At 40.9% G+C, this 27,986-nt stretch overlaps 1 protein-coding gene and 1 long non-coding RNA gene across 6 annotated transcripts in view; one reads left to right on the top strand and one right to left on the bottom strand.

Annotated features, from left to right (window-relative positions):
* ntrk3b (neurotrophic tyrosine kinase, receptor, type 3b) overlaps positions 1-27,986 on the top strand; it is a 227,127-nt gene that overhangs the window by 160,055 nt on the left and 39,086 nt on the right. For all 5 annotated transcript variants that reach the window (XM_031309582.2, XM_031309581.2, XM_031309589.2 and 2 more), the window contains one exon: positions 25,916-26,104. In XM_031309582.2, coding sequence (XP_031165442.1) covers positions 25,916-26,104 — 189 coding nt within the window. The remainder of the gene's footprint in view (positions 1-25,915; positions 26,105-27,986) is intronic.
* Positions 15,583-27,879, bottom strand: LOC116057207. The gene is made up of 3 exons (XR_004106765.1): positions 27,868-27,879; positions 24,059-24,063; positions 15,583-15,683 (listed from the first exon to the last, which is right to left on the bottom strand). It is a non-coding gene; the product is annotated as an uncharacterized LOC116057207 (long non-coding RNA).

Raw genomic sequence — 27,986 nt, forward strand, 5'->3', positions numbered from 1 at the left:
TGCACATACACATGCGCATACACACAGATGCACATATGTGAATGTGGATAGGTACACTATGTGTGCACAGAAAAGGGAGACAGGGTCTAGTTTGTGTGCTTGTGTTTATATGTGGCCCGCATCTTTGCTCTGTCAACAGTAGAACACAGTTAAACGCTATTTCCACAGAGAGAGGCTGCAGTAATATGTTTTGGACCATAGCTGTAGCTAAGATAAGATCCACGCTACTGCAGCCCACAATCTGATCCTGCCGCCGTGCCAGAGGGCAAAATCCAATTTCCTCCACACTGCGAAAAAAAGAAAGAGAAGCAAAACGAGAAAAGCAAAAAAAAAAATTTGAATCAATGATTAATGCTTTGCAGAGGATGGCTATTTATCTTTTGCATATTCCAGTAGGACAAAGTGTAGCTGCTAATACATTGTTTGTACTCTGAGTAGGTTTTTGGCAGAATAATTGTATGAAAAGGCCTGGCACGTCTTTAACCTGAGCTTTTGCCTTCTTTCACCAGGCCATGTTTGCCTTCTCACAACATGACATTTGGAGCGCAAATTGTCTGGCCTTTCAGAAAGCTGGACTGTCTAGCTCATACTGACAAGACAGACAAAACAGTCTCTCAGATAACTGCACCATCTTCAATTACTAGACTTCTTTGAACTGAATGTTCCTCGGCTGTGCATGTCTGTCACTGCTGGAGATAAGCAGAGGGGCCAACAGTGCAGCTACAACTCGGCTGTTGATTTGCTACTGGACTTTGTCACTGTGTCACTCTGGGTGGGGAGAAGCACTTGTTCACAGGTCAGCATGAGACTACCAAACCAAAACATCATACAGCGGCATGTTAAAGCAATGTGCATGGGGCTGTAGTAAGAGAGACTCTGTATATAAAGAGTTTAGAGGGTGGTTTCTTCAAAACCAAAAAAGCAAGAGCGTAAAGAATGTTTGTCTGCTCTAACAAATAATAATCTCGGAATCCATCGGATGACGATTTAGCCTCTGGTAGCAGTGGCCAATGTTTCTGGGGATCCGGTGTAGTGGATATCAGCACCAATACTTCCTCTTCCGTGCTCCCGTCATTGTTAACAGTCCGACTTGATACTTTTTGTAGGTGTTTTAGGTCCAGACAATAACAGATATCTGCATATAAGAACATATTTAAAAGAAAACGCTAATAAAAAGCTAAATCATCGTCAGACGATAGCCAATGTTCTGTGATTGCATTTTGTTCAATGCGCTCTGCCTCTTTTGCTTTCCACACGGACTGTTTACCTGCATGCAATCAAAGCTCAAATGTGATTGGTCAATACTCCTCGGACTACAAACAGAAACCAGAATGCTTCCGATACTAATATCTTGTCCCGTCGCCTACAGATTCTGCATTCATATGCAACACATTCTCACTCCCAGTGCCTTTGGTGTTTGTTATTGACACAAAAAGTCTCCTTTAACGTCTTACGTGGGGGCTTCCCTTTTGGCGTCATTCTTTCAACGCGCTTGGTCGGGACTCTTGGCGTCAGTTTTTGGCACTCTGGGTCGGGAACGATTTGGCGTAATTTTTCAATGTGCAGGGTAAAACCACTTAGTTAGACTTAGGGAAAGATTGTGGGTGCGGTTAAAAAAATTATGTTTCAGTGACACGCAGAACACAAACGGTCTCCTGGGTGAAAGCCCTGTGTTGTTTGACCCATCCACCACCCCTCCGATACTTGTTATGCGGATTTTCGGTCTTGCATACTACTCGCTACTGTTGTCACTCTTAATTTTACGTCATCTTAACGCAGCACGATCGAGATGCTGCTATGCCTGGTGCGTCCCATACATATTTTTGCGTCAGTACCTGATGCTGAGAGCCACTGACCAAGGGTATTTGACGATTTGGGAATGAGAACGGGTTGTCATATGCAGATATCTGTTTCTAGAGATTAAGCATACAGTAATCATATGTAGCCATCAAGTTCATATTTGAGACTCCTTTTAAAAGTTGCTCGTCCTAAAACGAGTCAGCTGAGACGGCATCAGAAGTTAATCAAGCATGCAGCAGGGAGCAGCAGTGCTATGGCAGCACCATCTGTACGTAATCCTTTGTTCATTAGCATGTAGCGCTACTGTATATCTCAGCTAGCCAGCTCGTCTTCTTGCCCCCAGAGTCTTAATCCTTCCTCTGCCTGTTGTGTTTCTGCTCCACTGGGGACCAATCATGCCAATTCCACTCATCGAGCCTGATAATTAGTGACAATGTTAAAAGTAATTTACAAACTCAAGCGATGTCTTTGAGCAAATGGTACCAATTAACTAGAGATGCTAATGTGGGCAGAAATGCGGAAAAAAGCAGCATCCGACCTCCATTACAGTGAGAGGAGGAGGGCCAGGAAGCTGTCCTCTGATTGTCAGGGAGAATTGTCCAGGGAGGAGAGGGCAGCCGATGCACATTGTTGGGCTGGGAATGTCACCATGCTGCAGATTATTCCCACAATGCAAGAAGAAGTATTGTGACCAGGGCAACAACATTTTAATTTACATTTAAGGCTATTAACTGATGCCATATGTAGAGTCACTGTAACTCCAACAGTGGAATATGGCTCAACTATTACATCATCACCATTGCAAACAACCCAAATATGACTTTTAGGAAATGGTACATTTGTCTTATCAGGTGACATTAAAAGGCTGTGTGCATTATTAAAAGAGCAACACTATCACAGCTAACGGAGATGCAGGACCACACATTGTTATTGGTGTCAAATGTGGTTACTTCACCACACACAGGAGCTTACCAGCTGAAATGTTAAATCAAGAAATCACAGCAGACCCCGTCTATAGAGTAGCTGGTTCTTAGTTTTTCAGTGAGATGATTTATGGTGTGAAAATGTGCAATATCTGCAGCCTGCAGGTTCCTTCATTTTAATTAATCAAGTAAAGTAGCCTGGAAACAGAAGATAAGAATCGTTTAGCTTGAAGGTTCACTGTTTGACCATCAGATGTGTTTTAAGTCTCCAGCAGGAGGTCATGAACTGAGGTAACATACCTTCGAACCACTGCTGTGCAATACTAATTCAAACAAGCTGGATAAGTTAAACTCACTCCATGCCAGATTGGACAGATAGTCTAGCTAGCTGTCTGGATTTACCCTGCAGAGATCTGAGGAGCAGTTAACCATAGTCCTCAGAAATCCACCGGAGGTTAGAACACCAACACAGAGACAGAGGAAGGGGACGGACATACATGCATCCGACCGAATTTCCTGCCGCACCGGAAGTGGAATATCAAGGATATAGACTAACGATTCCTTAACTATTCTAGCGCCATCGTCAGATCAATATTTTACTTTGTCTAATAATTTGGTTTATTTTATTTATTTATTTATTTTATTTGTAAGGGACTATGTACAATATTAAACGTAAATGTTATACCAGAGTTAGTGCCTATGACCGCAAAACTAATACTTTTGAGCTTTACTTTGTGTTTCGTGCAAATTGACAAGTGTTAGCTTGTTGACATGCTAAACTAAGATGGTAAACATTACACCTGCTAAACATTAGCATGTTAGCATGATGACATTAGCATTTAGCGCAATGCACTGCTGTGTCTAAATACAGCCTCACGAAACTGCTAGCATTGCTGTGGACTCTTACTTTTGTTCAATGCTACTGGGGGCCACATAGTCAGATATTTTCAAATTCGGCACATTATATATATTTGGGTGATTATAACTATCTAACCCTAACCCTTTTTTTTTTATTACATTTTTTTTTCATAGTGCAACCACAATGTGAGGCATCGAAAACAACTCGTCTGTCCCCCAGCAGTATTTTCGGAGAAATGGGAGAATGATTCACATTTTTTTTTCCCCATACAAATATTCCCTGCCTTTACCCTAACTTCCCATTTTCTGTTTGGGATGTAAACGGACAATCTTTCATTATCCCACTTCCCTGTGTAACTTCTAGGTTTCTGAGTTTCACAAAGAGATCTACAAGCCTGCAGGCGTGTGGGAACATATACTGTAGATGACGTGGACAGATTAAAATTTGTTTTTGCAAAGAGGACGTCTCGGAGAGGCTCGTTATTTGAAGTCAAGGCCCTGCTGTCTCATTATGAGTGCTGTAATTGTTTGGTTCAATGCCTCCAGCTTTCCTGAAAAATATTTGGTAATGTAACTAATCCAGTGTAAGCAGGATGGAGTCTACTGGTCAAAGGGACAGTTTGCCTTTTGTAGAAACCTTTCCTCTCCTCTCCGCCTTCCCTTCCTCGTCCTTTCTTCAGGATTAAACAGGAGGTGTATTCCCATTCCGTCAATCACAGCCACTCTGCCTCCTAGGCCTCAGCCTCTATCAGTGGAAACAGAAGAGGGGAAGCAGTCTGGTGTTGTCTCCTGTCTAAAAGCTGCTTTTTGGTGTCTCTTTGATCGCGGGTGCTGGAATAGTAATTGCTATCACTTATGAAACAAAATGACAAGCACTGCCAACAGCTTGGCAATGCAAATAGAAAGAAGAGAGATTAGTGGGGCATACCTAGAGATTGGCATGGTTTTATTTCAGTTAGCCTAATAGCTGGTTTGATTTGCATTGATATGGATCTTATCTCAGTTAGCTATTAGGCTAACTGAGATAAAACCATGCCAATCTCTAGGTATGGTGAAGGGTATGTGATGATGTGGGGCTACTTTAATTCCAAAGGCCAAGGGAACTTTATCAGGATGCATAGTATCCTGGATCCATGAAATAACTGGCCTTTAAAAATAAAAATCTGCCTTCCTCTATGGGAATTTAAATAGGGGTATGTATAATTATGCCCCCTGTATTTTAAGGAAGAACATTTATTTATTTACAATACATTATTCATTCACAAAACAAATTGGTGTCCTTAAAAGGTCGGATTTTTCCTCATTGTTTTAATTAAGGCATTAAGATGAATTTCCAAAAGATGATTTTTTTATTCCTCTTTTTAGTCAACTTTAGCATGGGTATGTATACTTATGAGCAGCACTGTATATATATATATATTAGGGCTGTCAATCGATTAAAACATTTAATCTAATTAATTACATACTCTGTGGTTAATTAATCGAAATTAATCGCATACATAATTAACGGTGCCTGAACCGATACTTTTTAAGAAAGTAAAAAAAGAAAAGAAAAAAAAGGGTACTAAACAACAGTTGGTGACATTAAAGAACGGCTTGTTTATTGCTAAGGCCATATGGTCAAAATTAAATGATTTAATAATAATGTATAACAATAACAATAACTTATTTCACTAGTAAATTGCTGTTGAACGACAAAAACAACCACTAGATGGGAAAAGGACATTTACAATAACTTCAAATGCACCACGACGCTGTAGTTTACCAGTTTCATTGAACGCACCGTCTGTGTTGTTTTTCCGACGGCAGCTGCAGATTGTTACATCCTGGTGTTGAATCCTCTACAGTAAAACACTTTCACACTTTACACCGTTTAGCGTTAGCTGTCAGCATTTTAACCGTGTTTAATCCAGCTACTAGCTAGCGGTAGGCTAACGTTAGCTGCTGTTGAGTATAGTGTTAACTAGCTAGCGGTAGGCTAACGTTAGCTGCTGTTGAGTATAGTGTTAACTAGCGTCACATGCAGCGGTGTTTGTGTTGCCTGTATCGTCTTCAGAGCACCAGAGAGAAGTGCAGACATATCAGTTGCTCCAGATTTCGGTAGCCAGGGTTGGCAGGAAGAAGAATTTTACAAGTGAATGTTCCAGTTAATGATCCAGGCAGCACATTCTCGTCTCCCTCCTTCATTTTACAGTCCAATGGAGGCTAGAACGACTCTGGGTCAAACGTCAATATGGAATGGATTAATCTGCGTTATTTTTTCTCAGATTAATTAATCGACATTAACGCGTTATTTTGACAGCCCTTATATATATATATATATATACAGTATATATATATATATACAGTATATATATATATATATATATATATATATATATATATATATATATACAGTGTATATATATATATAGTGTAGTATCCTCACACATACTGCATTTAACATAATGCATCACACACGTTCAAGCCTAACCTGACTGCTGAAATATCTATATTATAAGAAACCCTTCCAGTAGAGCAGAGGCAGAGAGAAAGCTCTACCGGGAGATGAAGTCTGGCCTCTCTGGCTTACATAAAGTGGACACAGCCTAAGCAGTGACGGCTGGATGCTGGTTATTCAAACAGCATACAGAAAAAGAGAAATGAAGGGACTGGATGGCTCCTCTTCCCTCTTTAAAGCTGTGGAAGTGGATAAGCCTCTGGTGTTATTCACAGGCTCCCTTTGACATCTTCTGTTGATGTTTATTTAAATGGCGCTCAGATCGGTGTGGAAATTGTCCTGTTGCGAATGCCCAGCAGGACACAAAACAGCTGGGCTCTGGAAGGGAAACAGAGTGTGAGAGAGATAAATATTTCTGAAAGGACAGAGGAAGAAAAAGAAGAGGGAGAGAAAACTTGAGGGTTTTATGTAAAGGAAGGGATTTGTGTGGAATGTATTTTGTGTAATGAGACGCCCCAATTCTGCTATTTGAGATGGCGTAACCTGGAGCTGGAAAATAAAAATCTCTCCTTTTGCCTGTCCCCCATGGAGCCGGCTGTTCTCGGCTTACACTGGGCCCTATCCTCCATTTTACAAAAACATTCAAGTTCTGTAGATTTCCTAGATTCAGTCATTAGGAGAGGGTGTCATTTCAGAGCTCCTGCTGGAAGATTGTTCGTTCTTCTCGGACATCCTCACACAAAGCGTTAATAATGTAGCTTTCTGTTCACAGCACTCACAAACACAGCCATCGACCCCATTGGCCATCAACGGAAATGTCCATCCGCTGAATAAGCTGCTGTTTTCTGCTGGATTTGTCGGCGTAGCCAGACGTAGTGGGCTTTGTTGCCTCTGTGTGGAAGGCGTTGGACACCCATTTTGCTCTTACAACATGGGAACATTGTTTTATCAGTGTGATGAGCATCATTTGACAGTCCCCTGCCTCAGCATTCTCAGCATCCACACCCATTTAGAGCCAGCTCATTCACTCTATTGCCATTCGCTGATGGCAGCACTTTGAAGTGTTTGCTAAGGGAGGGCGGGGGTGGGGGGTGCTGTGGTGGGCAGGGGAAGTTTAATTGGCTGCATTAGTTGGTTTGCTTCTCTTCTTTCTTTGTGCCCCCCAGTCACAGTGAGCCGAATTAGGCGACCTACATTTAAGTTTTGCTTTTGTCCCCCCCAACTCCTGATTCAGTGCTACCAGTCTTCCTCGTGTCGTGTTTTTGCTTCTTTGAAGAACCCTTGTTTATCTCCACCAGCTGCTCTAAAATGAGTTTTGGTTGTTTGATTTGTGTATAAGAAAAACAGACAATGAGACGTCTTCAAGCTCAAGTCCACCGTCCCCTCGCTTTACATTGCCATGGATGTGTTCCCACGGACTACAGGGAAAGTTAAATTTAGCATCTTCATCCCTATGCACATGACACTGATTGACAGCCCGCTATGGGTAACGATGTGTTCCTTTTCACAATGTGTCGCCCACAGCAGTCGCCCTCGGAGAAGTTTTGATGTTTGTTTTGTTTGAAATGCCTATACGCTCTTTTCCATCCAGTGTGACATCTCCCGCAGTATGTTTGGGCTGGATGAAGCTTCCATGTGGAGAAAGACAGTCAAATCAATCATTTTAAGGGCTTGATCGGCCCCAGAATGATCACATTTTCCTTCAATTCTTTGTTTTTTACGGATTTAATTTCTGTACTGGAACCTTGCATTAAATGTAAATGCTCTGTAAACATTAATTGATGTATGAATGAATGAATGAATGAATGAAACCTTTATTGCTCCGAGGGGAATTTGTTTTGCACTGAAAATATGTGTAGAATGTAGAACCATTAATGGTGCTATAAAGAACATTTATACATTATATACAACCTATGCAGAGAAAATAAGCATTGGCCAGCGTTGATGGAAACACATACAAATAGCAAAGACTTAAATATGTTTGACGTCAGGTATCATTTAAACTGAACTAGAACAAATTAATCTCAATTTTTGGACCTATCTAATCCTGACCTTTGGATGCTAATAAAAAGAGAAACCGACTAGCACAAAATGTACAAACTGCATGCATTTAATGTACAATGTAGAAGTTCCATTTAATTTATTTTTGACCTATTTTCTAAAAAGACAACTATAAATTAATACTTAACTTACTCCTCTTAATTGCAGTTTGTCACACATGCTATATCCGCAATGATGAAATGGTGTACTCCTTATGGTGCTGTGAAGACCCATTTAACAGCTTAGAAAGACATTAAAAGGAAGTTTCTTAAGAACCGCGCAGAGTTAATCCAAAATTTAGCAGCTATGTATTATATTTGAGGCATTATGTGATTATGGAACTCTTACCCGAACCAAAAGGACCCCATGACGAAAACTCGTCCTTTCTCTGGCCAGAGTAGTACAGCGTTCTGGTTCAAATGAAGGGAGGTTGATGTTACAGCTAACCTTGGCTATGTGCCCTGCATGGCTGGCCCTGTAAGCCATCAGTCTAGTGGGAGGCTGACTAAAATATTAAAGAGCCTGTCTGCTCACAAGCATGAGTGCATGGTGTAGTATATGTCATAGGTACAGTAGGTATGTAATGGATGGAGACCAAAGTGAAAGACTGTTCTCAATTTAGTTGACACTCATATCACCATCAGTCCTTTGATATATTTATCCATCCATCTATACATTCATTGCATGCCAGCAGTACATTATATTTGTTGCTGATAGAAGATTGAGAGTATAAATATATCCTGTTATTATGGGAGCGATGCCCCTGCAGCGGTAAAAAAAAACCCCGATGAAAGTCACCTTGCCCTGCTGTAGATCACCTTCCAGCACACCAGACTCCATAAGCGGCAGCTCTGATTTTGATCATGCAGACACAGTACATGCATGTATTGGTTGATAAGCGGCAGTGGCGCAAAAAGTGGTTATGCGGCACATAGGGGTGCAGCACCATGGGGGACGCCAAAGTGAAAAAAAGATTTACAAATTATTTTTTGGGTATTTTCTATATGTAACTGCTTTTGTGCATTTCTAAATCATTTATGCATTTCCTCAATGTTACATAACATTGTAGAGGACTAACAGGCTAGAGTAGGCGCCCTATTTCATAAGATTCCATCATAGAATTTTGACATACTGTAGAAGAGGGAGCGGGGGGCGCTCCCTACTATGGCCACGGCAAGACCCGGGCTATTGAAGGGCGGTCTTAGCGTGGCCATAGTAGGATTCGTAATATCGCGAGCAGGGCGCCATGAGCACTGAGAGAGCAGGTACAGTAGTGAGTTGTAGGCCTGGCAAACTCGATTCCTTTTAAGGATTCGGGTTATTCTGAGTCACTCACTAAACTGACCCGGGTTGTGCGAGTCACTTGAGTCACTTGAGTCAGTATTGTATGCTACATCCAAGGCGAGCTTTTGATTTGGATAAAATGCCATGTTTTCATTTAGAATCTTTTAATTTTATTTGGAAAACGTTATGTCCATAAATGTAAATGGTCTGGAAGAAAACGGAATATTCATTTAAAATTGACATGAAATTATATTTTGAAACTTTAATAGGACTGACAACTAAGAAAGCCATCCAGACTCTGAACATTCACAATTACTTACAACCTCTTTATGGTAAATTCCACGCGTTCCTTTTTCATGTATGTATGTATGCATTTAATGTTTTCAATGTGTATCTGTACTTGAATAATAAAAATTTTTGAAGACAAAAAAAAACATGAGTTGTCAGCGAGTGGGTGAGCTTACGGACAGTCTGCTCGCCCTAATTGCATTTAACATACTACATTTATACACCAAACCTACAGTAGGCCTAGCTAGGCTACGTGCAGAACATTGTATGTTATTTCAGAAGTGAAAGAATGGCTTTTGTTGTTGATTTGTTTTACCCTGAGCTTGAGGAGAGACCTCACTTGCTCACTATGCTCGCTCGTCTGAATCAGTTTCACTCATAACAACGTAGCCGGCTGATTTGGCTGATGCACGGGATTCACTGACTCCCGCGAGAACTCACGAGTCATCAACAACTCATGAGTCATCGAGGACTTGTGAGTTGTCGGCCACTCATGAGTTGTCTGTGAGCCAAGACGAGGCGAGCTTGTAATGTTTCGGACTGTCTGCTCGACCTAATTGCATTTAACATACTACATTTATACACCAAAACCTACAGTAGGCCTAGCTAGGCTACGTGCAGAACATTGTATGTTATTCAGAAGTGAAAGAATGGCTTTTGTTGTGGATTTGCTTTACTCTGAGCTCAAGGAGAGACTTCACTCGCTCGTCTGAATCAGATCCACTCATATAGCCGGCTGATTCGTGCGAGAACTCATGAATCACCGACAACTCATGAATCACCCGACAACTCACGAGCCCTCGTTGACTTGTGAGTTCTCGAGTGAATCCCATGGTCTGCGAGCTTCCGGCTCTGAGTCTGCGGGTCGGGACTGTCTCTCTGCTCACTCAGGCGCTTGAGTTGACTTGTGGAGTTGCTGTTGCCTACGAAATTGTAAGTTATAAAGCTTTTTGCAGCTAAGATGGCTAGCATAGTAGCAGAGATGGCAAAAGTACTCACTTCCCATACTCAAGTAGAAGTACAGATACTTGTGTTAAAAAATACTCTGGTAAAAGTAGAAGTACTGATTTAACTTATTTACTCAAGTAAAAGTAACAAAGTACAGGCTTGGAAATTTACTTAAAGTATAAAAGTAACAGTAGCTTTGCGAATGACAAGCATTTTTTATGCAAAGCTACCTGGACCACACAAATGTTACCAGAGTGCAAGCTGAGAAACTTCAGTGGACATGGAAAAAAGGCTCTTTATATGCCATTGCCTACATTTTAAATGGATGTCTGCCAATATGCCTAAAACATCACATATATGATTATTGTGACAGAGACTAGGACTCCAGGTTAATACGATCCTGACTGAGTAGCTATTTATGAATTCAGTTGTGATTCTGTGAGAATTCACAGATCGAGTTTCTCTTTTTTAATCTTCCCCTTAACATTTAAAGGAATCTACATGTATGTGTGTGTGCTCAAATATGGCTTCTGGAAAGAAAATAAAGGACAAAATATGAATTACTAAACAGACATTAATTAAGAAGTTCCCCATACTTTAAGAGTTGCGCAGCACATTGGCCAGGAGTCATTCTTGATGCCTACTATCTCAAACATCTCTCTCAGATAAGGCCAAGGATTTCTTGCTGCTTGTCTGCCGATTTCTTCATTTCCAATCATGTCGACCTTCCATACTACTATGTGCTAACGTTACCACCATCAAGCCGCAATGATGTGCAGCGAATGATTGCAGAATGCCGCCGAATCTGTCGAGTCGTCTTGTAGTGGTGTGTCAAGTGCAACGTACAGTATATTCCCATCCAATTAGATTGAATGTGGTATTGATGACGCGAAAATAACGGTAACTCCAGTGAAATTATTTGAAACTTGTTAGTAAGGACTAAATTTAGACTGTATTTAAAGCTGATTCTGGTTTCCAACTTCGCCCCAGGTGTGTCTGTTAAAAAACGGACGGAGACAACTTACAACCTAGGTAACAGGTGAAGAACACAAACAACAAAATCACTAGCTAACTTACTTTAAATTTGCAAGAACTATAGACCAATACAACAACAGGCTTAAATGAACTGACAACATAAGTTATACGACTTACAGTTCTTAAGGACGCACACACACCATCTCAACTGATTATCCTCCGGACAGCTGGTCTCTTTTTCTTTTTGCTCCGTGTGTCGCGCGCGCCCGCTCGCGGTGTGAGGCGCGTCTGTGCTATTCTCCGACATGACGACCTCTTGTACAAAACTAAAGTAACGAGCCAATTTTGTAAAATGTAAGGAGTAGAAAGTACCGATATTCATATTAAAATGTAAGGAGTAAAAGTAAAAAGTCGCCACAAAAAAATATAGTAAAGTAAAAATGCTGTTATCATTTTAGATTGAATTGTAGTAGGACTCAACTGAACCGGGTTAATGATACTAGAGACTCGCGATTCGTGAGTCAATTTAAAGACTCGGGTTAAAGATCCGAGTGAATCACGACTCAAACAAGTCTAGTGAGTTGTCGTCTATGGAAAAAGATGGATAAAGCAAAAAAGCTGTCGGGGGCTAAAAATAGAAAAAGAAAGATGGAAAAGGAGATAGCATGTCAAGGGATGTGACAGCAGTTAAATAAGTGGATGGTGAGAGGCAACAGGTAGGATTTAAAGTGTGACGTCTGTGCTTGGAGGCTTGCAAATATTCATGTTAACAGACTAGCTAGCGTTTGCTAACACTGGGAATGTAGCAGCCAAATGGGGGTTTACGGCTAGCTTAGAATATGCAAAACTGAGGTTGCTGAGCTGAAAACTGGTAAATATAAGGTAGCATGTACAATAAATGACAATAATCTGGAAAACATAACTAATGCAATAACTCTGGTTTACCATGGAATCATTAATAGATTTTGTTTTACCATTAGCTGTCTAGGTCTAGGCCTATAGTTACATCTGTTGGGTGACATGGAAGCTGTAATTACAGGGTCACATCTCTCTCTCTCTTTAAAGGTCTGTGCTAAGTGGCTCTCCATATTTGTACTTCAAAATCCAAAATGTGAATGTAATTTCAACAGCAGCACAACCTTACTGCCTAATAGTTGTCTTATCTGATGCCATCACTAGGCTGATTTAAGAATTGAATTTAGGCTGCTATATTTAACAGTGAGTTCATTTCATTCAGGTGTGAGGATGGTGGATCAGGAAAGACAGGGGAAGGCAACATGTAGGACTAACACTAGGTGGAAGTGTATATATAGAAAATCTATTACATAATGTTTGTTTGACAAGATGTGAATGAGACAGACATGAGGTCGGCGATGACATCAGGTAGAGATGAGATGAGTGATGACATCAGGTAGAGATGAGACCAGTGATGACATCAGTGGTCTACAATAATGTGTGCCACAGGGGCAACCAGGGGTGATGATTAGGTTGCCACTTGTCACAATTTGGTTGCCAAGGGCAACCGTTAATGTCAAGCCCGTATTTATAAATATGTAATATATTAATTACCATATAATTATTTATAATTTTGGTAGGCCTACAGTGGCTGATATACTTTAAAATAAACCTTTTTTAGTTAAAGCCCATACATGATGATGTCCAGCACACTTATTTATTTATTTGTTTTTTGTGGGGGAGAGGGGGGCGCCAAAATTGTTGCTGCATACCCCTCTGACACTGGGTAGTTGCGCCCCTGATAGGCGGCTTGTAGTACAGCAGTCAATACTTCATATTAACACATTTCAGGAACACCTCAGCATCCCTGGGAATTAAGCTCATATTTCTACACCTTGTGATTTAATTCCAATGGAAGTAGTGTGTCCTTTATGTAATGAGGCAAAAAGTGATTTTGTGTTTAGGCAGAGGAGTGTGAAGGTTGATTTAACGTTTATGTGTATTGGTTAGATGTGTAAGTTAGCATGACCCCCTCACACACATTCACATTCAAACACAAATGCATACATTGCCTCCTCCTTCTCAGTGGTAGGAGAAGTACTCATAGCTGTTACTTAAAGGTACTCTAAGCGATGTCACGCGTTTTTTAGGCTACAACATGTTTTGTCACATACAGCAAACATCTCCTCACTATCCGCGAGCTGCCGGTCCCCTAAACACACTGTAAAAAAACACGGTCTCTGTAAACAGCCTAGGGTCCACACACAGCAACAAAAACAAAGTGGTCCATCCTGGACCATGCAAACATACACAAACCGTGTTCCAGTGTTCAGCCAATAACGGACAAGAAGGATTTGGGGGGGGGGGGGGGGCTGAAGCACAGAAGGAGGGGACGGGATGAGGAGGAGGGAGGAGCAAGCTAGTCTTCGTTTTGTTTGAAAATACTTTGAACGTCAACAAGAAGTAACGTCACCCAACATCGCTTAGAGCACCTTTAAGTAAAAGTAGCAATACCACACTAGAAATAATATATGTGTGTCAGCTAATCTGTCTCAACTCTAATTGAATTCATTTAAGAAAAAATACAATTCAACATTTGCATTGTCCAAATTGGGACTTAGGGAGGAAACTGGAGTAAGCAGAGTTGATTAAACCTGATTAAACCCACGCCGACACACAGAGAAACTCCACACAGCGACAGGAGTGGAGGTTGGTGTGACCCTGACCTTGTTGCTGCGAGGCCACAGTGTTAACCACTGAGCCACGGTGCAGCCTTAAAGACTTCTGATAATGGACTTTTCTGCTTTGCTTCACGCCTCCTCCACATGCAGCTAATGGTGTGCTGCTATAACCGGGATCACATCTTTCCACCTACAGCGGGAGGTAGCCTTCTTTGCAGGCCGAGCAGAGAGCTCGTTGATGTGGGCTTGCAGACTGGACAATGGCTACGTCCACAACTGGATCCTGTATGTAATAATATTACAGACTCCAGCAGGTGCCTGTCGCTGAAGGCCTTTCAGCACAGCTTTGCACACTTTCTTGGTGCACTTCACGTCCGGGCAGAAGCCTTCAGTGATGGTGAGTCCCTCCATCATCTGGTGTACTAGTCTCTTAATGTGGGAGACCCACTCCTCTTGACTGAGGTTCTGGAGACGCTGACACCTGGTCATCACTTTCACCATCAGCAGGGTAACAAACAACCAGATCTGGTTCTCACTTTCTGCCTCGGTTGTAGACTCACAACTACAGCCAGAAGGATCAGCAGGCTCCATAGACGTTTGACATTGGTCCATGATGACCTTCTCATTATAAAGTTGTCTTTATAATGACAACTTGACATTAACCTAGACAACATAATCTGTCATAAATATGTCATGACTGGCCCAATTATCAAACTTTAATAAACTATTTAGCTTTATGTGTTAACATTACATTAAACTGTAATTAAGAGGTTTATTACTTCAAGACATTAGGACTTTTACTCAAGCAATATTCTAAAAGGAGACTTTATCTTCTACTACTTGTACTTTTACTCAAGTATTGCGTCCAAGTACTTTATACACGACTGTTCAGTAGTTCAGTAGTCTCTGGTTTATGATCTAATTCTCAATCTGGGAAACTATGTGCTGATGAGTTATATATCCCTTTCCCACTGTCCAAAAGATCCACTCACACCTACTAAACTCTGGCTTTTGTCTGCATTGGGAAAGGTTACAATGGACATTCACTCCGGGTAAAAAATGACTCTGCAGCAGGCTTGGGTATTTCTCAGCCCTAGCTACAATCGGCAGTGATGGAAACAGGACACCCAGGTAGATACGGTAATTTTCGTCCCTTTTCCGGCGCGATGCCGTGATGTGCGTGGGCTCCGTCTGTAACTTGTGTCATTTCAGTCACAAATTCCGCCCATCTCCACCCAATCAAAGTGTGTGTGAGCAGAGGAGAGATTAACTTCATTAGCAAAGATATCAAGGGAATGTATAGCAGAGTTTGCAGTTTTGTGCACTGTATTGGAAAGCTGTAGCAGGAAAAGTTAACAGCACCTGGCACGTTCGTGACGTTGAATGTGACACACCAGAAAAAGAAAAAAACAGACAGGCATACTCGTCTACTGGCAATGGGAAAGGAGTTAATCTGCAATTTTTTAAGCAGGTTTACCAGTGTTTGAAAAACTCTTGCATATACATGCGAATGGAATTTGGGTGGAAAAAGGGTAATAGATTCCAGAATCGCAATGTGATCGCACGCACGCACACACGCATGCACATTCTTTTCTAACAAAATACTCAAAAATCATTAGTAGACCCAGACCAGCATCCCCACTCATGTCCTCCTGAATCTTCAAAGTAAATAGTAACTAAATTAATCAAATAAATATAGTGGAGTAAAAGATAATACAAGACAATATTTCCCTCTAGAGTTGAAGTATAAAGTAACAATGGAAGACAATGGAGAGCAGGATATCCAATCACAATGGAATTTGCTGAAATTTGTACCTAAGTAAAGTACTTGAGTAAATGTAGTTAGTGACTTTCCACTGCTCACTTCTCCCTCCTCCACCTCCAAGGCTTACAAATCTGTTTGGTAGAGAACCCTCCAATGGAGGGAGTCAATTGCAAAAGAACTGAGGCAGCAACCAAGACCCCTGGGGCAAGAGACAACTAAGATAAAGGGAAAAAGGGACAGAGGGAGATAATAGAGAGAGATGAACTAAATGACGGGAGTCTTTTTTTTTAAACTGCTTTTACGTTGTGATGAAACAGCAGTTGCTCGAGTAAAACATGTTGATATAAGAATTTAGGTTTTGAGCAATTGCAGTTTTTGTCATTCTGGAGGCATTTTATTTTCTAATCATTATTAGTATGAGTGCTAGTATTTCAACTCACTTTGGCAACATATTCAACATCCTAATAAAGGCTATTGAATGGACATCAAGTAATCAAGGAGAGAAAACAAAGGAAAGAGTGCATGAGAGAGAGGCAAAGGGGGCGCTACTGGAGAAAAAAAGGAGAACAATGACACCTGATTGATTGATTGATTGATATCCCATGGTGGGTCAGTGATTTGATTGTGCTTGTTTTACTATATTCGTGGGGTCCAAAAACCAGGGAATACAGTATACTTGTGGGGTCTACACAGCCTTGTTGGACCCAAAATGCTGGACCCCACAAGGTTAAAGGTCTGTTTGAGGGTTAAGACTTGGTTTTAGGATTAGGGTTAGAATTAGGTTATGGTTAGGGTGAGGGTAAGGGTTAAGGTTAGGCATTTAGTGGTGATGGTTAAGGTTAGGGTAAGGGGCTAGGGAATACATTATGTCAATGACGGGTCCCCACAAAGATAGTGAAACAAGTGTGTGTGTGTGTGTGTGTGTGTGTGTGTGTGTGTAACTGAGACTGAATGAATGCTAAGGAAATGGGACCTGAATGCACCCACGTGCAGAAAACGTAGTTAACAATGACCTTAATGTGCTGCCTCCAATTAATTCCAGGCCCTCACAGAGTGCTTGCCTATGTTACCTTAACCAGCTGGGGAACCCTCTGATAAATCAGCTTTTCTCTGGTGTATTCTAAACTGCCATTGCCTCGTTCACTTCAGCATTACAAGAGTCTAATCCTTCTCTCCTGGGAAGGTGGCATTTTAGCCACACTAGCAGGATTGCTACAGTATGTGGGTTGGTCGGCCCACCGCTTTGGTCCAGACTTGAACAGCTCAACAACAACGGATGGATTGCCTTGCAATTTTGTACATATAATTGTGGTTCCCAAAGGATGAATCCTGATGACTTTGGTGATTCCATGTTTCCTTTAGCGCCATAATGAGGTTGACAAGTTTTTTATTTTTTTTGTGTGAATTATCTCAACAAATACTAAATGGATTGCGATGAAGTTTGGTAAACTAAACAAAGTTTGTTTTTTGGAAATCCAAATTTGTTCTCATCTAGCTAATTTCTGACATTCGTGGGCAAGTGTGTTTATGTTGCCTCAACCCTATGTTCCCTCTTCCTAAACGTTCACCACATTTTACCGGAATTTATCACATTAAAGAAATATCTTACCTCTGACTAATAATTTATCTTTCAAATAATCCCCCCACTAAAACACTTGTTTCATCCCAATATAATGGTGGGAAACATTAGCATGCAGTAGCTTTATCCCTAGCACTGATGTGCACAATCATCAAGTGGTTTTTGTGAGCTGCTGTGGCTGAATGTGGCCCTCCTTTGTGATTTCCATGCTAACTCTGCCAGATGCTCGACGCTGGGGAATCGTTTCATATTCTAATGCCATGACAAGAAATATAGCCATCGAGTGTGTGGTTGCCGCTGTGCATATGTTTGTGCTGTGTGTGTGTGTGTGTGTGTGTGTGTGTGTGTGTGTGTGTGTGTGTGTGTATGTGTATGCATGCACTGTTGCCTTTAGTGCTGAGTTTATGATGCAAACAAGTTCCGTAACAATGCCACCACAAGCTTTTCATTTGGCCCTTTCTGATTACATTTCCGTAAGAGAAAAATTAAACCTTGTATGCCACCGAATATATTCTCAGATTGCTGTATGTTTAGTTTTCAATTTGTGTTTGGGCGCATAACAGGTAATAAAATGTAGACCCGGTTTAAGTAAGGATCATAAATCTGTCGTAGTCATAAATCAAGGAACAGACCCTTGACAGCTAGGCTGTTGAATTATGTCATTTTCCATCACTTTTCATACTTGTGTAAAATGATTTTCTCAGTCTTCAGGGAGTTTACATACAGAGTAATGTGTTGTCAAAGATGTAAAAGCTGATAGGGCAGAGTCAGAATAACAATCTCACTGTTTTGCTTTATTATCATTGTGAGCATCAAGATCACAGATATACAGCGACACAAACTGTAATTGGTTCAGTGCTGTGTCATTGCAGATAATGTTTGGCACGGTGTAGGCACTTCATTTTTTAGAGGACGTACAACACAAAGTGGTTTCAGATGCAATGACTGATTTGATCTGCGTGTTTTTTTCTGTCTCGACTCGGGTGTCCTTCCCCGCAGTGTTCGGCGTTGTTTATACCATAATAAAGAGGGAGCACATTGAGCTGTGCAGGGCGACTGTAAATTGTCGATAACCTACATTGCAGAGGACCATAAATATCAGCTGTCCAAGCACCCAATATTTGCCACAGTTGGTCACCATCAACTGGAGAGGCAAACAGGCAGTCCAGGGGTGCTCCACTGTACAGAGGTGGCGTTTTGGATACAGCTGTAACATGTTGACCGTGCTTGTCTGTAAGTGGGAGGTTGAGTGAGCCAGTTGAGGCCATTTGTCTTAAAGATCCTATGCATGCTGCTTTTTGGATGCTTTTATATAGGCCTTAGTGGTCCCCTAATACTGTATCTGAAGTCTCTTTTATATAGACCTTAGTGGTCCCCTAATACTGTATCTGAAGTCTCTTTTATATAGGCCTTAGTGGTCCCCTAATACTGTATCTGAAGTCTCTTTTATATAGGCCTTAGTGGTCCCCTAATACTGTATCTGAAGTCTCTTTTATATAGGCCTTAGTGGTCCCTAATACTGTATCTGAAGTCTCTTTTATATAGGCCTTAGTGGTCCCCTAATACTGTATCTGAAGTCTCTTTTATATAGACCTCAGTGGTCCCCTAATACTGTATCTGAAGTCTCTTTTATATAGACCTTAGTGGTCCCCTAATACTGTATCTGAAGTCTCTTTTATATAGGTCTTAGTGGTCCCCTAATACTGTATCTGAAGTCTCTTTTATATAGACCTTAGTGGTCCCCTAATACTGTATCTGAAGTCTCTTTTATATAGGTCTTAGTGGTCCCCTAATACTGTATCTGAAGTCTCTTTGATATAGACCTTAGTGGTCCCCTAATACTGTATCTGAAGTCTCTTTGATATAGGTCTTAGTGGTGCAGTCACGGCACTGAATGACAAAATATCATCTCTGATTGATTCATGAAAAAAAGCTATAAGCCCTGTGACAGTTGTTTAATGTTGTGTTTCCTTCTTCACAAGCATGACGTTTGCTTTGATTTAACTGTTTTCTTACACTTCCCACGTATGGACTTAATTTGTTTCAAATCCATCGTTAACTATGTCTGTGGCCTTGCCTCAGTAAGTTATCCTTCCTGTGTTCTATGGTTCATTTTACATGTCCTCAAGTTAATTCCAGTCCTAATTAACTACCTTTGAAAGGAATCTGTGCAATAATTACCACAAGGAGGTGGAATGGAAGCAATCACACTCTGCACAATTTATTCCCCATCACAGGGAAAGTCAGCCGCTGGCTTTTTTTTACATTTTTAAAATGTATTTATTTTTTGTCATTACAATCACCTTCAACACTTGCTTTAGAAGTCAAGACAAAAAAACTTTCAGGTGGCTCCACAGACAAACACCCCAGCTGAGTTTTTTTTGTCTGGTGTGGCATTATGTAAAAATAATGATTATAATAAAAACAATGAGATCTGCAATAAATAAACAGAAAAAGCCAGAGGCTGTTGTGGAAAACAGCTCCCGCAGCAGGGAACAAGGAGAAATAAATGAGGTATGGACATCATAATAACATCTAATATCACCAATGAGGAGAAGAGAGCATAAATAAGGACACACAGTGTCATTGATGCATTGAAGCACCTAAATCCCAGACCCGGCCAATATGGTCCAGATCTAGAGACGCAGCAGCAGCAGTTTCAAAAGCAGGGGCACAGGCAGTGTACCAAATAACAGAAATGCTACGTACTGTAATGCTCCCTATTGTTAAACACACTAACCCTACTTAAAAAATTACTTTATTGCTATGGATATTGTACATTTACTGTCTTGTCTGATGTTCACCTCTGGCGCCTTTTTTAGGAGAATATATTTATATTTAAGAGTATAGCCCGAAAGATCAAGTCTTTAGTTCTTTTATTCAGCCCAGAGCGGTGTCTGCAGATATTATTTTCGACTACATACAACCTCACAGACCTTTAATAATAAGATAGATACGGCAGTTTCTACAGTATATGTGGCCTGAAAGGCGAAAGCCAGGGCAAAACAAAGCACACAAGGCTCTTGCTGCTCCCTAAAAGCTTTGTTTTTCACCTGGGGGCCTTGCCTTAGGCCTACTTCCTGCGTCACACAGAGTGTTGTGTCTGATGCGCATTCTCATCGGCTGGCGTTTGGTCGTCTCATCTCTTTTTGGATAAGCTAGCAAAACCGTAACCTAAAAAGTTGTTTATTTACCTAATCTTACTTTGCATGCATTAACAAAACTGATCTCATATTGTGTGCCTATATTATTCAGTCTAGTTTGCCTAATTTTCCAAGCTTTAGAAATAAAACTAGCTCAGTCCAACTTCTCATTTTAAACCTAAAATAAGGATTGTTGTTCTTACAAAGGTGCACACAGGTTATCATATCAAGTAGCCTAGCCTAAACTAAGTGGCTGAGAGAGAAGCCCCTCACTGCATGGTCTCAGAGCTGGCGGAGGCATGCACTGCTCTGTTTTAGGGAGTCCCCTCCACTCACACAGTAATAACTGAAGGCAACTCAAATAACCATCAACATTGTTATTGACTCAGATCTTGTCTTACCTTGAATATGGTGGCAGAGAACAAAGTAAAAACATAAGTGAGGGGTGCAAATATAGGAGTTGGACATGTCCCCTGTCCCAGGTGTAATCCCAACATGTCATTTTGTGTATGTCCTCCTGGTTACTTTAGAGAGGGAATGAGAGGGCCAATCAGATTGTGTTGTCCAAAAGAAAAGAAGCTACGTATATATGTTTCATAGATATTCAGAAGGAGAAATAAATGATTTATACAGTCTTATATAATCTTTGGCATTTAACATTATCAGCCACGGGATTAATGGTGTGTCTGGGGGTTACTGTGACAAGTCATGGCATACACACAGACACACACACACACACACACACACACACACACACACACACACACACACACACACACACACACATGCACACTGATAGACAACCTATAGCATGCTAAATGTGATGGTGATTGTATGAGGTTCCACGAAACCATAAGGGTGCTTTTTATCCAATAATAGTAAAATGTATGAATAGCTACTAATCTGCAAATAAATAAACTGTGTAGTCATGAGTTCACTTGCAGGTTGTTTTTTAGCATTCTTAAAAAGGTTAGTGTGATTATGCTTACAAGGGGACAAAGCCTGGAGATAAAAGTTGGCTTGTGTCTGGAAGGTGGCTAGTTCAAAGGTCTGCATGCTCTTTTAATTCATCACTGAGGCCTAGTCAACAGACGGACCTGCCGGCCCAGCACTTTGACAATACATTAATGAATGAGTCCATTTTAAAACCCAGGAGGGGAAGGCGCCGCTGTATCTGCTCCTGCACAGTAAATTAGATTGACTTCTAAACTCAGAGAAACAGATGATGCAAATGTCACACTTGATCAATGCATTTGGCTGAATTAGCTAATGCACCTGCGAACCACACCTTACATAAACATAAAGCATTTGCTGCACCGCCACGAGGCGGGACTGCAGAATGTTATGCGAAGGAACACTGAGTAATGCGGACTGGAGTGACACTTCTCTTTAAAAATTATGGAGGAATTTCATCTGGAGAGACATATTTACCACAGAAAAAGTAAAAGGATGTTTGCTGGAGAAACATATTGGGTGGAAAAGCGTAGAAGGATGTGAGCAATGAGATTTAACTAACCTTCAAACGACGGTCCGCCACTGTGATCTGAGACTTTGCCAGAAGGAATCACTGAACAAACTGTTGTCTGTTACTATGAACATGTTAAATGAATGAATGATTGATTGATTGTTTGCCGGTGGTAGCATGTCCTTTGATGATCAATGGCATTCTTGCCAACTTGTGTGTAAGATGCAGCTGTGTATGAGGCTGGATATGGAGAGGGCAACCAGTCAGATTTTTTCTGAGAGAAATGAATGCATTGAGTTATTTAGATATTTTCTATACATTACAACGTTACATACTCAAAGGATTGACACTTTGCTTAATGCTCTTGCCGAGAGGGTTAGTTTAGCTTAGCATAAATGCTGGAAACCGGAGCAAACAGGTGGTCCATACACTTGCTGCTAAATTCTAGCATTCCAGAAAGTTTGTAGCACTCCAGAAAGTCTTGTAGATGAGAGTGGGTCGACTCATAAACAGAATTCTATGTCCTTAGGTAATGTTGAAAGACGGAAACGTGAATAACGTGAGTACAATTAATGGACAGTGTGCTAGATTTCTTTGGTTATTAAAACTGGAAAGACATCATATCGTTTAAAAAAGCATGAATGGGTACATAGAATCTAAGAGACACAGACACTGTGCTGCATTCAAAGTCCTTTCTAGGCAACTGTCTTAAACTTTTAACAACCCACCTGCTTTTGTTTATGGGTCCAACAAACCTGCAATATGTTTCAATGTTCCATTTTTAAGGAGCAATAAAATCGAAGGCATTTCACTATAATATAACGTAAGTTATAAGTAGTTAGATTGATGATACTGTTTACCTTGATATTTTTGGCCACAATAATTGTAGTGTAAAAATGTAATACTTGCACATTTTTACATGAGACTGGTAACGATCCCCTCATCTAAATATGCTTTACATCATGAAAATATAGAATTTTAGATGAATAGACACAAATGGTAAATGTGGACGTTGACGTATTTATCATCACACCTCACGTCATAGGACTGTAGTAATTTGAGCGAAAAACCATCCAAAGTCTTTTAGTCAATGTCTGAATTAGAGCCAGTGGCAATTCGTAGTGCATGGCTGAATTTACCTCTTGCATGAACCATATTACTATTTTTAAAAAAGTTGTGAAAGGATTGAGAGATGAAAAGAATGGAAAATAGATGAAAGTGGGCTCATTTCATTTTCCAGTTCTCCTGAATAAATCAAATTTGGTTTAATAGAGAGGAACTTTACTCTCAGATAGAGGTTTTGGGGAATATGTCCACTTCCTGTTCCAATTCCATTCTGTGCACAGGCAACGTCTCAGAAGATAAAAACCCTCTCAGAGGCCGTTGGGCCTTTTCATCACTCAGGTAACATAAATTCAATTTTTTTTGTGGATGGTCTGAAGTCAAGAAGTCCAATTTCCCCTTCACTACTCAGAAAACCTTCATCTCCCAAAGAATCAAGTGGGAGGTTTTGTGTAGTTTTTTTGAGTGCAGCAGTTTGGAGGGAGGCCAGGCATACCTTGAGGCCTCATCGATCTGACACTGGAGTCTGACCAGATGGGGTTTCATTCCAATTCATATTGTATTAAAATGCAGAGCATAATAGGATCCTTTTTTAGGTATCTTCTCTCATTTTGTATTCTCTATGTAATGGTTTTATTTCAAGTGTAGTGATGTTTGAAGCATTATGCTGCACATATATCAGAGATTTAGGGCTGTAGAGTGCCACGTGTCCCCAGTGGTTGGGTAGGTAGTCGCGCGGTGAAGACCTGCGCTCTGCTGTGCACATCGCTCCAATAAAGCAGGTGCTCATTTATGAAAACCCAAGAGCCAATGTTGTAAATAAATTGATGCTCACGTGTCACCCCTTCACACCCCACCTTCCTGCGGCTCACAGTCTATCATTTGATATGACTGTGTCTTGATTACTATTTACTGTGTTGTCAAGGTGTGCGAGAGACTCAACTTTGTGGGTCAACAGATTGACTGTCACAGCACCATGGAATCAGCTATTGTTTGCTGTTGAATTTATATCCACTTACTGTTTCTTTCCTCCCTCCCCTATGAAGATTGCAATTGTCAGAGCTGTGTGTCGCTTTGGACACAGCAGTGACAGAACAGGAACCTGGATCACATTGGCTGACAGTGAATCAAGTCAGGGATCGTTTTTTTTAATTTTGATTAAAGAAAGGAGGTTATGGTTAGTTGACAGGAATGTGTTGTATGCCACCATAAATTCAACCAGCACATAACTGTCAGATAATGCTTTAAACGTATGTGAATATTTTTGATTTAGTAACTCATTTTGTAGCCTTAAACATTAAAGAATGGTTAAAGGGAATCAATGGATGAACTTGGGTTGCAACTAACGATTGTGTGCATTATTGAATAATCTGCAAATAATGTTTTTCTGATTAAATCAATTAATCATTTTGTCGCAAAATATCTTTTTCTGTTTTTATCAGACTTACAGTCCAAAAAAGTTGACAAGCTGGAACCAGAGAACATTGGGCAAATGACTGAAATGAATAATTGATCATCAAAATAGTTGCAAGTAAATTTTCTGTCAAGTAAATAGTAATAGTTTTAGTCTTATCATTTGCATTATATCCTTTTGATCCAGATGTTCTGTAATACATGAATGTATTTTCAGAATTTAATTCAAATTGAAAAATGCCTAGATTCAGGTAGAAACATGAAGTCATTTTTCACCATGCACCCTGAGCAACAACTACAACTGCAACTGCAACAACTGTCCCTGCTGTAACTCATTTTCTCTAGCCTGTGGCGCAAAGCTGAAAACAAACCACCTACCTCCCCAACAGTTACCCATACGTCACATGATTAAGCTATTAGTTAAAGCTCTCCTCCAGACATGTTTTAAAGGAGACCTAGAATGCTGTTCCTTATTTTCTGTCATAGTTATAATGTTACAATGTCTGATGTTCATATTAAACGTGACCCAAGCTTTAAATAATAAGCTTTGTGACGCCGGCTACAGACAGCCGTTGTATCAGCGGTAGTTGGTGGTTCAGTTACCCAAGAATAGGTGACTTTGAGCTGGGTACAGAGCGCCACAAGCTGCCGGTCATTAAGGCGGACGTTATGGTTAAATTTTGTCCACAAAATATGAACATTTTGCAGCGACAAAAGTTAAGAATAGGCACCAAAACGACTAGTTAAGATTAGGAAAAAGATTGTGGTTTGGATTAAAACACTCCTAAGGAACACGCATTTCCTGTGTGATAGACTTTAGTTTTCCCTGGGATGCAGACTCCACTCTCTGGCTTGAAAGTCCTGTATGTTAACGCCCCCCCATCACCCTGACCACCTCCCTTCGTGGCCAGCCGCGTTCCTATACAGCGGCCGTCAATGTGGTGAATACAGCAAAAAAAAGTGGAATGGTTATGAATTACAGTGCTTAACTTTTCATAGCTTTTTGAACAAATGGTTCATAAGAACAGGCTGAAAGTAACAATGAGCACATTTCATATTTTTACTGTAAGTGGAGGGGGACTTAATGCATGACTTCCATGTATGATATGTCAGGCAGCTACTTATTTTTTCCAGTCAGTATGTATGTATATATGTATGTATGTATGTATGTATGTATGTTGTCCCATATAACAATGACACTGACCAACAGTATTGCATAAAAATCCAACAAACTTAATTTCATCATTTGGACTTTGAACTGTTAAATAGCTTGTCCTTCTTATGTTCTTCTTCCAGGTCCTGTAGCTGTGATCAGTGGTGAGGAAGACTCTGCCAGCCCTCTTCATCATGTCAACCATGGGATTATTACCCCCTGTACTCTGGATGCGGGTCCTGATGCAGTTGTCATAGGGATGACTCGTATTCCTGTGGTGGAGAATCCTCAGTACTTTAGGCACGGACACAACTGTAACAAGCCAACCACCCGTAAGTCCCTGTAAAGTTTCTACTTGTTAGCACTCCTTTGTCACGTTGTTGTGTGGTGACCATTGTTACACAATTTTATGGAGATACAAAGTGACCCTTGAACTACAGTTGTTCAAGCATGAGGCTAAGTATACTAAATCTGTATGGCACTTAGGGAACACAAACTCTCACTGAATGTTATTCACTGTATAGTAAAGTGCAGCATCTGGCCAGATATCAAACATCACATATTTATAAGGCTCATTCCAACTGTTGCATCTCCATTGTAATTTGTTGTTTATCTTTACAATGAGAAAAGTGGCTGGGCCCTCGGGGCAATAGTGTAATTTAGTGTCGTCTATAGAGTCAGTGTGATCATATGGTATTAGCATCTGCTGGCTCACTTCCAGGCTCTTCATATAGGATCTGTTCAGACAAAATCACCCTTCTGTATACCAGCTACTGGTGTTCAGATAGCCCCCCTCCACCTCATTTACTCTTCCTTCGGGACTCATGTTCCAGGTTGGGGAAAGACAAGACCACTTTAAGGCCTAATTACTCACAATTACATCAACTGCTCAAGAGAATCAGTAGAAAACAACTGTGCCAGCAGCCAGCCACAGCCTGGCGCCTGCTGCTTCCCTTCCCCACCATACCAGTCAAACAACTGGATTTAAACATAGAAAAGACTCTCCACCTGACTGAGTGAGATCAGGCAACCCTGAACCCTTTCAGCTTGGATCTGCAAAGTTTACATCTTGGCTCGCTCTCGAAATGGCCGTCAATCAGGCTAACAGAAGTTGATTTCTGAGTTTGGGCCAATGAGAAGGAAGGAAATCCCATTTAGAGGTGATAAATAAATGACGGGTCTTATGTTTTATGAATTGCATTAATTGTTAATGGCCAGTCGGTGACTGATTTATAACGTCTCATGCCTTGCACAGGAGATCTGATTGCGAGCTAATGAATAAATGACAGTGAGCACAAATGAAAGTTTCTCCCGATTACCGTGCGCCTGGAATTGAAAGTCAGACCGTGGCTGTGCCCGATTGCAGCTTTGACGTGGGCTTTACAGAATGTTCTCCCTCTCTGAATGCTGCATCCCTTGTCTTATTTTTAGATTGAATTCTATGTGGGTGCATTAAAAAAGGAAATGAACCCTGAATTCACCACAAGGTCATAATGGCCACTGCTTTCTGCCAGTGGCTGGAAAAACAAAATGGCTCTGAACGGCTTTTGCCTCTGCCGATCATTCACTGAATATGATTGTATTCTTTACCCTCAGGACACACTCACACACACACACACACACACACACAGGCTCGGGAAAGGAAATGTCTCTGTGTATCCATGTGTGTATATATATACAGTATGTGTGTAGGTGTATGACAGAGAGAATGAATCTGTGCATGTATGTGGATGTAGGCATACCGTTGGTATGGCTTGTAGGTAGAATGAATTTGCCAATATCTCTCCTTACTTTCCTCTACCTCCACTATGGTTTAATAAGTGTCTTCAGTTAGGGGTCCCTTGGGTCCCCATTGTGCTGCTGGCCTTGCTCAGCCTGACTGTCCTGCACCTTCACTCCGCTTACATCCAGTGTGGCAGCTTTATTGATGCTCGGCCACCAATCCATAATATATTCATTCATTTACTTGAAAGCCTCTTATCCAGGAGAATAGCTTGCTGCCAGTGTGTGTCTCTCGCTCTCTCACACACACACACACACACACACACACACACACACACACACACACACACAGTCCAGCATTAGGCACACATACATTTAAACACACTCACACTTCTCCTTACCTATAACCATCAGGAGTTCACAAATGTGATGGTCAGTCCCAGTCTGCTTCCACTACCAGTCTCCTGCGCAATGTATAGTGTTGGGCGCTGT

This window comes from Sander lucioperca, chromosome 3, assembly GCF_008315115.2.
Source record: "Sander lucioperca isolate FBNREF2018 chromosome 3, SLUC_FBN_1.2, whole genome shotgun sequence".
In the NCBI taxonomy this organism is placed as follows: Eukaryota; Metazoa; Chordata; class Actinopteri; order Perciformes; family Percidae; genus Sander; species Sander lucioperca.